The 16,695-nt window shown below is 40.0% G+C and overlaps 1 protein-coding gene across 3 annotated transcripts; it reads right to left on the bottom strand.

The window, feature by feature from the left end:
• Positions 1–299: 299 nt before the first annotated feature.
• nsd2 (nuclear receptor binding SET domain protein 2) lies at positions 300–15,682 on the bottom strand. 3 transcript variants are annotated; one of them, XM_084392381.1, is made up of 24 exons: positions 15,432–15,682; positions 12,993–13,741; positions 12,645–12,840; positions 10,522–10,682; positions 9,958–10,428; positions 9,778–9,858; positions 9,511–9,682; positions 8,528–8,584; positions 8,287–8,396; positions 8,037–8,133; positions 7,808–7,926; positions 7,490–7,600; positions 6,719–6,842; positions 6,426–6,626; positions 5,666–5,845; positions 5,399–5,555; positions 5,016–5,218; positions 4,823–4,926; positions 4,403–4,672; positions 4,203–4,319; positions 3,547–3,688; positions 3,073–3,179; positions 1,531–1,726; positions 300–1,327 (listed from the first exon to the last, which is right to left on the bottom strand). In XM_084392381.1, the coding sequence occupies exons 2-24, from the start codon at positions 13,725–13,727 to the stop codon at positions 1,017–1,019; spliced, it is 4,422 nt and encodes a 1,473-aa protein (XP_084248507.1). In that variant the 5' UTR covers positions 13,728–13,741; positions 15,432–15,682; the 3' UTR covers positions 300–1,016. The 3 variants fall into 3 exon arrangements, with proteins under 3 accessions (XP_084248507.1, XP_084248506.1, XP_084248508.1); XM_084392380.1 differs by having other exon boundaries at positions 15,346–15,446; XM_084392382.1 differs by lacking the exon at positions 15,432–15,682 and adding an exon at positions 15,160–15,356.
• Positions 15,683–16,695: the final 1,013 nt, after the last annotated feature.

The following is a 16,695-nucleotide window of genomic DNA, read 5'->3' as shown; positions in this document are numbered from 1 at the left end:
AGATCGACTATCACTAACGCCAAAACTGCCACTCCATAACCAAAAAGAACCATATTTTTCTTTATTACGGACATTAAATTGACCTGACAATTCAAATGATAAAATAGCCTAATTTGCCATTGTGAAGGGTAATGCAATTTGTGTTGTTGCTCAGTTTTTGTTCTTAAAAAACAAACAAAAAAACAACAGCATGCTGCAACTTTAACAAACCACAAACAAAAATGTGAATTGAAGTTTGAAATTGACAAATTTTAAACAAATAAATAAATGTAAATTAAAACAATAAAAATCACACCACAACTGCTTGAAATAGCTTTATTTCTCGTATCACAAGAAGCCCGTCATGATTTGCCGTTTTAAAACTCTGAATAGGTAGATTTAACATCCTAACGTCCTGGTTACTCAAACTCAAAAATGAGCTACAAAAATTAACCAAGCTATATATAATAAACAAAAAATTGTGCTGCTCTATAGTTATATGAACTGACTCTAAAAATGTAATTCAAGGGCTACCCATAGTGTCTTATTTAAAGATACCACTTGTTAAAAACAAAAACTTCTGGCATCTGTTACTAACAATAAATCCAGAATTATAATTTTGGTCTTTCATATACATTTCCATATACATATCTACTGTTTAAAAAAAAAAAAAACTATGCCAAGATTCATAACGGCGTAAAAAAGGTTTCAAGTTTGGCGTCCGTAATGCTGTTTATTTGAGGTGTTCGGTCTGTCGGCTCTGTCGTCTATTTGGCAGTGCATGCATACACATACACACACACACAAACACACAAGTGGAACATGAGGAGGCAGTGTGAGTGGAGGGAGACCTGATTCGGCAGCTCTGAGGAGCTCTACAGTGTTAACACGCTTCCCTGATCAGACACATACAGTGCTTTCAGCTTGGCAGAACAGTCACACGACGTCAAGATCACTGAATCATTTGGGGCAGGAGCTGAGGAGGAGGTCGTCGGGATTACTGGGAGGAAAGGCAGGTCCCATAGTTCGATATCCCACTACACGTCAGCAGTCTTTCTGGACCTCTTCTTGAGAGGTGCTTTGCTGCTGGTTTTGGCCTCTGTTCTGCGCCTGTACTTGCGTGGTTTGGTGGATGAGGGTACTTCAGCGCTGTGCTCCAGCGGGGGCTCTGCCTGAGGGCGGATGTCGGAGTCTTCATGTTCCTGGCAGCAGAGCTGGCCCAAGAGCGGGTGAGACCGCAGCGCCCCCTCCTGGTGAGCCTTGCAAAAAGAGTTAGGGCACAGCTGGCAGAAAGCATCGGAGTTCTTTCCACACACGTCACAGTGATGCCAGGGACAGTCCCAGCGACCTGGAAGAAAACACAGATCACAAATGTAAACGTTGTCAATGGAAAAATTCAAAAAGGGACAGAAGACAATTAAAGCCTGTTGTCTTTGTTGTTTCCACATTCATTTGGACATTCAATGTAAAAAACCTTAACGTTAGGTGCGATTAATCATGATTAATTACTTGTTTTTTAATTGACTGTCAGCATTATAGAGTAAAGGTTACCAAATGGTCTCTTGGTGCGGTCTAGGCAGGAAAGGTGATAGGCTTTAGTGCAGCCCTTCTTGTCACACAGAACCAGCTCTCCTCCGTCACCACAGCGGAAACACTCGTCCTCAGACTTCTTGCCTTCGTTCCGGGCCCTTTTCCGCTTGGGCTTTTTCTTCTGATGCTTGTTTTTGGGCTCAGATGGATGACCGTTCTGAAGTTGATGGGTGAAAAGCACGTGTCAAGGCATTTAGACTTTTATTTGCAGATACATTGTCAACCAGTTCAAGGAGTGGAAAGTAATAAAGTAGTTATGCAGCAGATGTTGTTATCCAAACTTGTAGTACAAATATTATAGGGACAAAATATTTTGAAGGTCACAAAGGTGATAGCCAGGGTGCGATTTGCCGGGGGGGATGCGTGGGATTTCCCCCTTTCTGGTCAATGTATCCCTGCCTCTGCTTAATTATTTTTATCCCCCCCCCCTCAAAGTGATCAGTGCTACTACACTAGTGGCGAGACGGATCACAAAACTTATGGATCCGTGGTTTGATTAAAGTCAATTTTATTTTAAAAAGCGCTACTTTGGCTGGCTTTGATATAGCTGTCGCAGCCTCTCTGTTGCTCAATGTCCCGCCGATGGCACTATCTGATTGGTTACACCTCACGAGTAATAGCCTATCAACACTTGCGAGACGGTTGGGCAGTGGAGCTGTGTGACGAAAGGAAGGCATATTCATCTCAGTTATATGCTGAATAATATTGAATGAAGCGGGAATAAACATCACAATCTGACTATCTGTTTCTATGATGACAAGCAGAGTTAGTGTCCCAGTCACACCACTGAGAATGGCCGAAGTTACACATACGGTGTTTCACTCAATTGAGGCTAAAGCGAAATAAAAAAATAAATAAAGCTAAAGCAAAGGTTTTTTGATTACTCACTCTTGAGCATCTGGCGCGAGTGATTTCAATGTTAAATCAATGTAAAGACGCGTTTAGGCGTGTCTAGAGGTCCTGCGGCGCGAATGAGGCATTTAGCGCGGCGCGGGCGCAACCAGTTCACGCGAATGAGGCGAACTGACTAACACAGATAATGCATCTGTCTTTTCTATCATTTCACTGTAGCTCAGCATCGCGATGTAAAGTTAACGTTATTACTTTAACAGCAGCAGTAAAACTGTTTCTACTGTGATGGTTTAACTTTGCAATCAATCCGTGGTTCATTCTTACATGTTTTTTCGTTGTGCATGATCACAGCTCATATGTGTGGGGAAAGATAAGCTATTAAGTAAAAATATTGCGTTAGGCTACTTCATGAGTTAATAAGAAAAAAGATTTTACAATTTCTGAAAATGCAGTGATGAAGTTCATGTTCTCATGATTTATTTTTATGAATAATTTTTTTTCAAAACATCCCCCCCTCTGTTTTTTTCACAAATCGCACCCTGGTGATAGCTCATACTTTACAAGGCTCAAACCTTCTAAATACCAGGCCTGAGCTTTAACCACTACACCAGCAAGACATCGATAATGACCGAGGCAGTAACGGTCACTCACCTTGGGTCTGTCACCTAGAAAACCACTGCAGTTAGGAGCTCCACAGCGACACACAGTCTTTTCATTCCCAAGACAGTCCAGGTTATAGTTAAATGTCAACTCAGTGCCTGAAAACATTAACACACATGGCCAATTAATTCTGAGGGGGAAAAAAACAACAAGATTTGGCAACAAAAGATAGGCGGGCGATAGCTAGAAAATGTTGTCAATTGAATATATAATTTTTATAATAATATGCAGAGGGCCTGCCATAGTCTAATCTGTCCCGCCAGTTTCATAATGAACCACAAATATTTTTAAACTACTTATAACAAGGTTCCATTTTATAAATCAATCAAACAAAAATCAATTCACGTTCACGCAAGCAGCTCTTTAGCCGGTGTTTAGCCAGGGGAGAAATGTTCAAATTTCAATTTATCACCCAGCCTTCCACAAAAATCCATCATATCTCTTATTTTCAGAATGTGAGCTCACCAGAGGGGATGTCACACACGGCAAACAGGCCCACGCGAGTGTCTCCATTAACCGTCCATTTCTGAGTCTCGCAGTTGGGCTGGCAGCTGTGGTTCATGAAGCGAGAGTAGTTCCCTTTGGGTCCCGCATCTATAATCCGATCCTGCACACAAACGGTGTATAGCACAATGAAGGTACACGTTACATGAAACCACTGCTCAGAACGCATGATAACTGAACTTTGCCGCCTGATTGGGCTTGAACAGTTAAATACACGTGATCTAGACACCTATAAATAAACAAGTGATCATGTATTTGCAAGCAAACAGTCATTTATGCCTTAAGGTAACTTTAACAGTTGAGAGAGAAAACACACTAATATATTGGATCCATGCAGTCGGTCTTAAAGTGACAGCATTCAAATTTACCTGCTATCATTATAATGCCATAAAAAAAAAAATCTTTGTGAAATAAAATTACTCATATCGTGATATAAGATTTTGGTCATAATGCCCACCCCAGTACTGTGACCTGTAGTACCACACAAAGCTGTTCAGTGACACTCCCAAATGCAACCCTGTTTCTCTGGCTCTGCTGTATAGGGTCCAAACATGCCAAAATCAGACATGAGCCCCGTACCGTAACAAGCAGAGCAAGCACATGTCGCCTTTATTTACCTTGTCAATAGTGAGCATATAGAAATGTGTGATGTCGTTCTCTTGAGCGTATTTGATTCTGGCTCTGCACTCCTCCTCGTCTATCAGTTCACCCACATATTCATTCACAAATTCCCCCTGAATGACACAGAAACAGCCAATCAGCAATCACATACAGCAAATCTCTTTTGCTAAATCTTTTCAAAAGCTAGTGGACTTACTTTCTTAATGTCTCGCAGTGACAGCAGACCCCAGCCTTTGCCTGCGGTGCGGATGATCTTGGTCTCGGGATAGTGGCGTTTGGTGAAGTCCTGGTTTTGGCAGCGCTCTCCAGCGGGACACACTTGAGGATGGCACTCGTACAACAGCATGCGGTTCAGACACTCAGACTCAAAGCTGCAGGGACGCTCGTCTGACGGCTTACAGTTACACTTGGGGATCTCAGAAATGTCTGCGGTGTAGACCTGCACTCGTCCACAAGGCTTATTCACCTAATAATAAAAAAATGAAGCTTTTAAAATCTCTTTAAACAGACTCACTACATTCACAACATTAAAATGACAACAGAAATTGTCCATTGACATGTCCAGGTTTTCCAAGACCATGGGAGTCTTATAAAGGTCATAATTGAATGGCAATACCTTGATGTATTTGTATGGAGGAGGTTTCTTGTTGTTCTCTTGAGCCTCTTTTGCCTCCCTCTCCATCTCGATCTCCTTAAAGCGAGTTTCAGCCTCCAGCAGGGCTGCACAAATGGATACAGAGGAACCATTTCACAACAGCACTGACAATACTGTGATTACAAATAAGATATTAAAACAAAGAATATTTTACCATTCTTAAAGACCTTCCCAATGCCAGTATGTTGGTATTTGCTTCCCCTGTCCCCCTCCATGTAAGGAAAGACTCTGCCCTGGTGTGTCCAGAAATAGTCTTTAGAGCCAAAGAAGAACACAGGGAACTCTCCAATCTCATGACGCAGGTGCTGGATGTTCGTTGGGATGTTCTTAGGGTGACGGATCTCTGCAGGCCACCATCTAGAATTTTAAATGAAGTCAAAGGTTAGGACAGGACAATTTCCTCGCTAAAATGTAGCTTAGTTATTTTTATCATTTTCAATAGCGCTCTCTAGCCCTAGAAACTGCCAAACCCCTAAATAAAACAAATAAAAATCTGTAAGTTTAAGCTAAAGGTGTGTGGTGCTGTTAGAGACTGACCTGTAGTTCCCCAGTTTGACCCAGATAACATCTCTGTATTTGGGTTTCTTCCCTGAGCGACAATCATTACAGAACCAGCTGCCATCAGGCATAGCGATGTTCAGACAGTCAGGGTGAAATGCAGCTGGACATGACTCACAGCACAGCAGACGGCCACCTTCAACACACAAATGCATCCATTTATATATTGCCGTCATGTTTAACTTCAGATGCCATACACTAAAAAAGGAATAAAACAGAGCTTTATAATGACAGTGGAATTCGCACCCTTTGAGCAGATAAAGCACCAGCTGACGTTGACGTGAGAGTGGTGACTGTAGCCTTTCTTAGCCCTGAAGTGGTTTGTGCACACAATGGCTGAAGATGACAGCATCTCACTGCCCGCAGCAACACACAGGTCTCCAACATGATAGGCCACCGGACAGCGCAAACAACGCATCATCTTTCCTGCAAGGGGACAACAGGAAATGCTTTCGGTGATAAAACCAAAACCAACACCAACTAAAGTCCTTTTTTGTTGGAGATTCATTTAGCGTTTTCATATCATTTAACCTATTTGAAGCGTGTAGTTGTTTGTTTGTAGTTTGAATTAAATTAGATGAAAGAAAAGGTCCCACAAAATATTTGACATTTTCAAACTGTACTTATGAAAAAAACACAACAATAGTTTGTTATAATCTACTTATTGTGTTCATGTTGCATTCCAAAACTCTTTTGCTGCTATTGAGGTGTGATACGGGTAAAGGTAAGGACAGGTTTCATGTTATGGTTAGGTTTAAGGGTGAGTTAATGGGTAGGGGAAGAGTCAACGGTTTAATTATACACGGACTTACAGAAATAATTACTGCAGGTATTTAATTATAAGTGCAACATAACATGCTTGTACACAATAAGTGCATTGTATCAAATTATTAAATTTAAATGTTAGTACATAGTAGTTAAACAACAAATGTATTTTTATTTAGACCCACTTTATATTGCATCGTCTTTGCCGACAGTGTGTGAACATTCATGTCTTTTTTTGTACCTTTGGTAGCCTTGCCGGTGCCACGGCCACTGTAGTGGCAGCTGAGGCATGTGTGCAGAGGGCAGCGGAAGCCTCGGTTCTCAAACACAGTCAGAGCGCTCAACCGTACACAGGCCTCATGGTAGAAGCGGCCACAGTGAAGAACACAGCAACGCCGCACCTCTCCTTCAGACTTCTTACAGGTGAAACACACATGCACACCTGAAAAAGTGAAAGAAAATTATAGCTCACAATAGTGAAAAAGCTGATTTTTCTAAACACAACGTCAGTGACATGACATCAGTGTATCTCACCTGAGATGCAGGCAGTGCAGAGCACCTTTTCTGCTGATTGCTCAAGTCCAATACAATGCAGGTGATATGAGCCACAGCACTGTCCCTCACACATCACTAGATCTTCCCCGGTCTGCTCACACACCTGGAAAACAACAACACAAACACATTCATGTAGGGCTGGGCGATATGGCCAAAACAATTATCACAATATAATTTTTCATATCGGTCAATACCGATAATTATCATGATAAATGCCAAATTTCTTTCAGGTTCAAAGGAAGTTTAAGCACCTTAATAAACGCACCTTATGGTTTAAGGTCATTCACAGTATCATACATTTAGATCATGATAGCCAAAGGTAAAACCACACATAGCCCCTCACTACCATGGTGAAATGTTACTATATGGTTTAAATGGTATTTGTTATGAAAAACAGTAACCTGAATGCATTTAGTAAATACAAATACGCAAATTCTAAAGCTTAATAACAAAAAAACTGTAATTATATTCCATTACCCCTTTAATACATGTCTGCATTAATTAATACATAACAGATTTGCAATAAAATATCCAAGTCTCCCAGTCATTGACTTTCACTAAAATTGTGTTATTTACAATCCCGTTGTTAAAAATTGTTTAGATAAAACCAGATTAAAAATGGGGCATTTATAGCTATAAGTGCCAGCAGGTCAAATTTACCTATATAATGCCTTTATCGTTATCTTTTTACTGCCCAGCCCTGCATTAATGCTAGAGTTCAACACCTCTTTACACGGACCGGTCACTCACCAGACACACGCTCTCTTTTTTGGCACCGGCAGTGCGTTCCGTCTTTTTTGAGGGATGTGATTCGTCTGTACTGTCACTGGGAGAATCGGGTCTCTGCTCACACAGCAAACTCTAAAATATGCATTAAAATTATATTTACTTAAAGGACATCTGGCAGGCAAAAGTGACAGAAACCATTCATTTACGGTTCCAAATAAAGTTGATTATTCAAACCAAGAGACACATGATGCAAATCACATTTTCAAATGGAATTACAAATTGTCAGGTTCTAAGTATGATATTTCACATATTAGAAAACAAACAAAAAAATATACACACCTCTGGCTCAGGGTAAGATGATCCACGGCGCTTTTTGGATGCGACAGGTAACGATTGTCTCCCTAAATCCTGTTTCCGCTTCCTGACACGATTGACTTTAGCAGGAGACTCCTCCTCACCTGAGGAACAAAGAAAAACTGAATTTTAGAAACAAATATAAAAAGGACACAAAGACGAACAGTATTTAGACTGAGCCGTTTCTGTAGTTCATAATAGTTTGCAGATTTACTTGGGGCTTTTTTAATTTGTTTCCTTTTTTCATCCCTGTCGGATTTCCGCCTTCTCCCCCTCGGTTTAGTGACAGAGGCCTCAGCTGATGGTGCATTCTGACAGAAATGAAGAGAAAAAATATTTTATTGTCGAGTTAATATTTGAATTCTTTTAATTATTCTTTTATTTTAATTTTGCATTAATTATTAAAAAAATAATGCTAAAATATCTAAGCTCGAACTAATGCATGGCATTTTCTCTCATATCACCTTTTGGCCTTTCTGCTTTTTCAACTCCTTTTCAAGCTTGATTTTCATTTTAGGCTGCAGTGCCACATCCTCCTTTGACTCTTGTAAACGTTTGTAGCCTTTTTTCTTTCCTGTATGAAGCAGTCAGAATGCATGCTTATCGTTTGAAGCCTTTTATAACAATTTTTTTAGGTTTTTCCATTCAGTATACCTTTTCTATAAACAACTAGTGTTGCAACTAATAATGAAACCACCCACACACCTTTAGAAGAGACATCCTTCTCCAAAAGATTTGGGCTTAGTACTGATACCTTTATATCTGATAACAGAAAAACAGAAAATTACTACAGGAACAAAAATACATGCAGCCTTGAGACATGAAGGCATAAAGAGATTGTTTATAATTAGGGGAGGGTGATGTGGCAAAAATATCATATCACAATTTTTTCATAATTCTTTTTCATGTTGGTTTTAAAGACCATTTTGAAAGTTACTGAGCAGTACAGCCAAACTAATTTCCCTTTTTTTAATAGTTTAGCCTTACGAGATAAACAAAAAAGACAAACCATTTAGGCCGAACTAAGGGTGGATTAGATTTATTTTATATTTATATAAAAAAATAACAAATGCTGTCACTTTAAGACCACGGATCTAATATCCTGACATGCATCCAAACGATTTACATTCAAGATATAAATGACTGTTTATGTAAAATTGTGCGTATTAGACACGAAAGAGAACAGTTCAGTACTCGCACGCTGTGACAGGCTTTTAATAAGCGTGCACTTTGAGGGTACGCACTTAGAAATCTTGTCAGAACAGCGTGCGAATAAGAAGTTTAACTGGTAAGGCTTTAAAACGCATGCAAAAAAATTACTTTCGTGATGGGGAAGAACATCAATGTCACTTGAGCGTAACCCTACCGCTGTGTTGCTAAATGTGACGTGGTTGCACATTACGTTGGGACTGATAGAACGCGCGCTGTAGCACAATACTAAGATATCTCTTCAAAGGCAGATCGTGGAGACATGTTAATTATTCACAATCTAAAATCGTGATAATCACACACCTCTATTTATAACATACATTTCAAATGTCTACGTTTTAAAATTATACCATAAGTATTTGCTAATATTTATAGTTGGTTAAATACATATTTTTATAATTTAGAAAAAAAAACTAATTTCACTGGTTAGGTAATTGTTTGCCCTTTACAGATTTTACATTTTAAGATAAATGTCTCACCTGAAAGTCCAGGATTAGTGGAAACTGCACTTAAAGTGTCACAGATACTGACACCTGCTTTTATTTTCCTCTTCTTCACTGAATTTGGTGCTGCAGGAAACTTCTGTCTGATCTGTCTCTGTTTCTTCTGAGGAGCTTTTAGCTGAAGGTCTAGATCAATACAGAGCAGGTCCTTCAAATATGGAAAGATAAATTAAATAAAGAAAAGGTGATTACCACAAAAATACCACAGAACCACTGATCATGATATAATGAGACCAAACACACTTTTTTCCGGTAAGTCCGTTTCCCAGCATTTGTATTTCTTTTCCTCTGCTGCTCAGGTGTCTCTGATGAAATGCAGGAATCCTACAACGCCAAGATTAGAAACATTACATATCTAGCCTCACAATAACATTCTTATCCTACACAGAGCTAAACAATGCCAACCACGTCGCTGTCTGCTACCTGAACAGTAGATTCAATCAGAGGGATCCGTTTTGCAGAGGAAGCTTTTGTCGTCTTATACTTCAGTGTTGTGCCACGCTGTCTGCAGTGATTCTTCTTCACTGACGTTTTAGGTGCTTTTCTGGGTAGGGTGGTTTTCCCTGATGAAGTGCTGCTGTCTGTGGGGTGGGAAAAGAGGCCTGGGATGGTGGTAGGTATTGTGGAGTTGGGGCTGGAATGAGTGGAGTCGGGGGGAGTGAGGCTGACAAGCTCTTGAGACTCCCTCTGAGCTTGGTCTTGCTGTGGTTCCAGACTGTGTTGTGCTTGAAGCTCTTGTTGCATGCGAGGATTGAACTGGGCTTTCCATTTTCCATCCTTTTCATAAACAAAGCTGAATTTGTCCAGTCGCTCCTCTTTTAGTTGACCCAATGCTTCGGTTGCCTGTGACACACCTGTCTCCCACTGTTCCCGGTACTTACGAGGAACTGCCCGCTGTAGAGAGCACATCAAAGAAGTGTGAGACCAAGTAGTTTCATGAAATTCCAACAAATTTAGTGAAAGATATATACACAATATTTACTGTACCTTCCTTCCACTGACATCAATGGGTAGTTTGTTGCTGCGGCTAAGTGACTGGTACTGGTGTCTTCCTGAGAAGGTGACTATGCTCGTCTCAAAGACATATCCTCTCTCTGGGGCATCTCCGAAGTACTGCACATGGTACGACAATCCTGTGCGGCTATTCACTGCCAAAATGCAAAAATATCTATGAAAAATGAAGAAATTCACTTCTACAGGTGCTACATTTCTCATACTGCCCTGTTGACAGTTGGAAGCAAGTCATTCTCTCTGCTTATGTTAGCTCAGGGTCACACTTTCACAAACAATTTCCACAGGATCTGTGCGCTCCCCTATCAGAGCTTTCAAACCATCTTTTTGGACCAAATGCGAGTGTTGTTTTTGATAGGGTCACAACTCTTTTCTCAGCATTTATAATCTGCATCTGCAGATGTCTGAACACGTTTTAAATTGAAGCCTGAACCCGGCCCATACCCGAGATCATTTAACTCAACACAACCCGACCGGAACGGTTACATTTTAAGCCCGAACTCAAAGTCCGTTTCTCACAGAAAATACCTTTTTGCAATGTGCTGAATTTTAGGATTGCATGCAACGATCAGTAAACAAATACATGTAAACACAGCAGCCCCCTCAGCAGTCAGCACACTGGAGCAAAAGAGATAAAGCACTGAATAACCAATTATGAAACTCTTCTGGGTGAACAGGTGTAACAGGCACATAAATTCCTCTGGAACTTCAACTTCAAAAACAAGTTTGCACAGTGTTGACAGTAACAGGAAAAACACCTCTGTCGCTTTCCACCAACCCTAGAGATCCCGCTCATCTTCCATGTGGTGTTTTGGCAAAAAAAAAACAAAAAAAACATTTTGCACAGGTGCTCTCTGGTGCTCCTTCAGTCAAGACAGCAGATTTCAAACATACACACACACATATTTTTTATATATATATATATATATATATATATATATATATATATATAAAAAATATGTGTGTGTGCATGTTTGCGTGAAATCTGCTGTGTGTGTGTGTATATATGTGTATATATATATATATATATATATGAAGAGTTCAGATGCAAAAGCCTCTAAGTGAGTGCCATCTGAAATTTTCTTCTAGAATGATAATTTTTATCAAGCTCATATATTTAAGTTCAATAATTTCACTTAAATGGCAATGCAAATTACCTATTAATTGTAATTTAAGTGAAATTACTTAACTTAAATATACAAGATTTATAAAAATGATCATTCTAGAAGAAAATTTCAGATGGCACTTGGAGGCTTTTGCATCTGAATTCTTCATATATATATATATATATATATATATATATATATATATATATAGTCCCGGAACGCGCCCTGTGTGAACAAAAGCCAGGACCAATGCCGTAAGAGGTGTCGTAGTGATGACACACGTGCCATTGCACGGGCCTTTCTACAACCTATGCTACAGCATATGGGGAACGAGCCACTCGGCAAACCCAGTGGCGCTGCTGGGGAGTATGGATGGACTCGTCTTTGTGTAGAAATGACGAAGAGGAGTTATCAGCAGAACTGATATCTGACAGGAGTTATCACATCCTGACGTCACGTGTCTTTATGGGATGAGTGTGTTAGAACACTCACAGATTCCGGAAAATCAATGGCAGTGTGAATGAACCAAAATCAAACGATCCCGGGACACAACATCAGTGTATTTTCCGGAATCTCTGTGTGAAAGGGGCTCTGATTCTCCTCCATAGGTGTTAAAATATGCAGTGTGCCATGTCACCTAAACTCTTGTACTCACTCTCATGTAGCCTTTGCAATCAGTTGAACGAAATTAAAATGTCTCTAGTCACTATTATTTTTCTACATCTGACTGGTATGTTTTAGTCAATATCTATCAGTTAGCATTACTGTTCTAGTAATGTTATTGATTGAGCTATCTGATTCAGGCTTTTACATGTCTAAATACAGATCATTATGAAAAGGTGGAACCAATGTTACAAAAGCATCATCCTGGCACCCACTGCCACAAACTGCCAGTAATTGAGTAAGTGTTATGAGGCAAATCTGTTGTTGGTTGAGGAAACGGTGCTAGAAAGCACGGAAAAACAACAAGTCAACTGATCTAGCACACCTTACCTTTCAACTTAAAGTGTTTGTTGAACTGTGGGTCTGTAGTGATCATGCATGGCCACCACGGGTATCCAGACACTTTGGACCAGATCACATCTCCCACTGAGTACTGCACATGCTGTTGGGTCTCGGTACCGTTCACTTTCACATCATCATTCACGTCCTGTGCAACATCACTCACTTCACAAGCATAAACAGGCTGCTGCAAAAGAGGAATGAACTAACTTAGAATCTAGTCTACAAGGGGTTAATACATTTTCCTGAAGACAAACAACAAATTAGAAAAACTAATTTACTATTAAAGACAATTGAAGGAGGGAAACATGCAGGTAAATGTGTGGCATTAAGCTATACCTGGATAGGTATGGGATTTACACTAGCAGGTATTTCACCATTAGTCTGCTCATTAGTGGGAAGAATGCATGGTTCGATGGTGAGGTCATTCGAATTTATGGTGGTTTGCAGAAGAGGGGATCGAACAGAATTCGCAGTAGGGTTTAAAATCGGACGTCTCCGATTTGGTGGAGTTCTCTTCCTCACAAGCCCCCTCTTTTTCTTTCGTCTTTCTCTCCTGCCAGTTGGAGAGGACAGAACACCTTCCGATAGTCTCAAAGGTGCATCCGTCTCCTCTTCTCTCTCCCCTTCATAATCCGATCCGTATCGGCTTGTCTTCCCACCTAGATTTACCACACATTTGGTTATTTTGAAAGTGAGTTCAGGAGAAACGCTGGACTTCCTCGGAGGGCTGGCGTGTTGAGGAAGAGGCTCCACCCCTTTGAGAAGAGGCTGTGGAGCTGTGGCAGCACAGAGCTTTGTAATTTTGTCTTGATCGCCATTTAACAAGCGGGAAGTCAGGTCCTTTAGCCGCTCGTGGGTGTGGTTGTGACCATGACTGCCAATTATCTGCAGAACATTTTCTTGAGGTGTAGCCGCCAGCTGGGTAGCAGCTTTATCCATGAGCATAGTAGGGTCAGTGCTCCCATCACCCCGACTCTTACATCCACCAGGTGAATCAGACGGCTGTTTCATGGTGGTAGGACTCCCGGGCTCTGGCATTGCAGGCAGTGATCTCCCCTTACTATCTGTCATTACAAACCAGGGGCCTGCAAAACACAAAATAAGAACACCAAATGAGAAATTTAGATAAGGTACTACATTGACTGATGTACATGCATGCAAACAGAGCATTGCAAAGGTAGTTAATGAACAAACTAGGTCAACTCTAGCTATTAATGTTTATATTAGAGTGACCCTTGGTTAGAAAAGTTTTACAACTCATGCTTTAAAATTTATAAAGCACATCAGTATTATAAGAAAAATTGTGTTAAATTCTAATGCAAACACAACTACATCATAGGACACACCTTTGAACCCCAGGCCCATTTTTGTTAATGAATTAAAATTGATTTAAAATAAAACAAATAATGATAATAATAATAATAATATTATTAAGTATATATATATAAATTAGTCGCAAAATAAACAGACAAAGACTAGGATTTAAAAAAAAAATAATTCGCGTTTATATAATAAATATAACAAGTTTTGTGTCCACTGCACATGTGGCGAATGACGCATATTGCAGATTCTAAATATCCACAAATAAAGAAGTTTCAGTTCGTGTGGGACACCGGTTAAGTGAAAAATTTTAGTGGGTTATGCCGAGGATGGAGTTTGAGGACTGGAATGGTTTGGTCCCACATTAAAATGGCTTCCGTGGAAAGGTTTGCCAGTGCGCGAGTGGGTGGCCAGCCGCTTTAATTCAGCTCAATGCACAAACCTTGACGCAACCTCCTCAAATGAATCCTGAAACCAAATGCAAAAATACAAACAATACAATTCGATACAAAATGAGCACTAAGAGCGTTCCGTCAATTAAATATCAAACGTATCGCTTTTGATTTGTAACATGCACAACGTCAATAGACAAATCAGATTTTTAGAACCGAACAAAAACCAAATCTTTATGTAAAACAGTGACTGCTCAAATGCAAATGTCCGTTCGGTCCTAAACAAGAGGCAGTTATCAAGCTATTGTTATTCAGGCTGAACAGTCAGGATGCCTCGTTAACATCAATGAAGGGAGATTATGGATGAGTCACTGATGGACTCGTTTAACCGTCCTAATAGACCACAGCAAACTGAAAGAAAATAACCGAAGAGAATAGAGATAATAGACTTTTACACCAAAATAAAACTAAAACACCTTCGTGGGAATTGCGCTCTCTGTTGAAATGCTTCAGATTCCAGACAGAAACCAAGAAATGTACGTTATATATACACAGTGGAGTAAAAGATATCAAGCCGAATGCTCGTGAAAGTAACTGGATAGAGCTAAGAAGATGTTAGCAAAGAAATGGCTCGACAGAACACAAAAAACTTGAGCTGACCCAAACATTGCAACGCTATTAAATGTGTAATCTCTGAGGAGGTGTCTGGGGCTGTGCTACACATTATACCCACATGGCGCGTTTTATTAACTAACTGGAATAATTTACTCTTCAAACTGAAGCTGACAAACCTCGCGAACTACAGCTTAGCCAGCTAGCAAGTGAGGTACAGCTGCAGCTGCCTCAGTCAGTGACATACTACAAAACGACTCGTTTATCTATAAGAGGAAATCTCTAATATCACACTGCAGCGTGTAATAGACAACCATTCCCCCAAACTATGATGTGCCATGACTTATTTATGTGGGAAAATAAACCTGTTTGCAGCATCTCCATTACTCCCGACATGTATTGAGGAGCTTGCGGGAAACTCTCTCATCCCAATCAGCGCCAAAATACTCACATCCGATTGGCTGACACGCGACGGCACAATTCAACCGGCCTTTTCAAATATCACTCTCTTCGCGGCTGACTTTCCGTTGAACATCTTCACTTATCCCTGGCGTACTCCAAACGTCATCGCAGGTTCGTAGTTTAAGATAAAGCCATGAGAGTCCGAGATCATCTGTTTTTGTTTTTATTTCGAAAAATGGCAAAGGTACACAGATCACTGCTCGAGGAATTGAGGACGGTCGGCAATTCTCACCATGTGACGTCAGATGCAAGAGGGAGGGAGTTTATCTGGTTGCCAGTTGCACTTAGAAAAGATGGCGAGTGCTGAGTTTTACGTCATTGTATTAAAAATAACGATCATATTTTTGCATTTGTTATTTGTGATAGTTGGTATTAGATAAAATATTGGTGGACTGCGTAATTTCCGCATTAAATATATTTGAATTTATTCAGTTAATAAGAGGTGAGCGAATAGTCTTTTTGCACATTAGAAAGAGGGCCTGGCAACCTGGAAATAAGCGCGCCAGACTTTGTTGCCATGTGCGCTTATTATAAGCTACTCTTTCTGCGTGTTGATTTGTCAAATCGAGACATTCGCGGGTTTGGGAGTTGGTAGTGCTTGGCCCCTGTAGCACGTGAAGTAACACCACGTAAAATTGTAGTCTTGTGTTGTATTTGAAACACTGAAATGATTTTTTAAAAGATAGAATTATGGACAAGACACTTCCATTAAAGCAAATGCAATGTTTTATGTACATTTATGCTGCAATAAAATAATGAAGCACACAATGATTCCCTTTGTAATTAAAAAACATATATATACTCAATATACTCATTTTAATTAGGTTAGTCGTGTATTTGGAGCCTATTCTATCAGACCAGTTTTTATTTGATTTTTCTAGTGAGATCTGGCAACAGTGGCGCCAAGGCCCGTATCATATAGACCTCATTGGCCAGGGTTCACAAACCATTAAAATGATTGCCGCTTCAAAAAGCAGTATACCCATTTCTGTTAATTCATATTTAGCAAGAAAAATTCTGAAAAAATAAAAAAATCTGTATAGTAAACAAGTCGCATTGCTTGTAGGCTACACAGGCTCATTGGCAGTGCAGTTAGGATTAATATAAAGCTACATCATTTCCCCAAACGTAGCTTTTTACAGATATCTGAACTCTAAACAACGTGCATTGTTGGTCATTTCATTTTGAGTTTTATGAGTCTATTTCTTCCAGGCGTATGATTTGCCGTGATGTCCCCGCTCGCTTTCATCGTT

This window comes from Rutilus rutilus, assembly GCF_951802725.1.
Source record: "Rutilus rutilus genome assembly, chromosome: 20".
NCBI classification, from domain to species: domain Eukaryota; kingdom Metazoa; phylum Chordata; class Actinopteri; order Cypriniformes; family Leuciscidae; genus Rutilus; species Rutilus rutilus.
The sequence above is the reverse complement of the archived record's forward strand: the minus strand, read 5'-3'. Positions and strand labels throughout refer to the sequence as shown.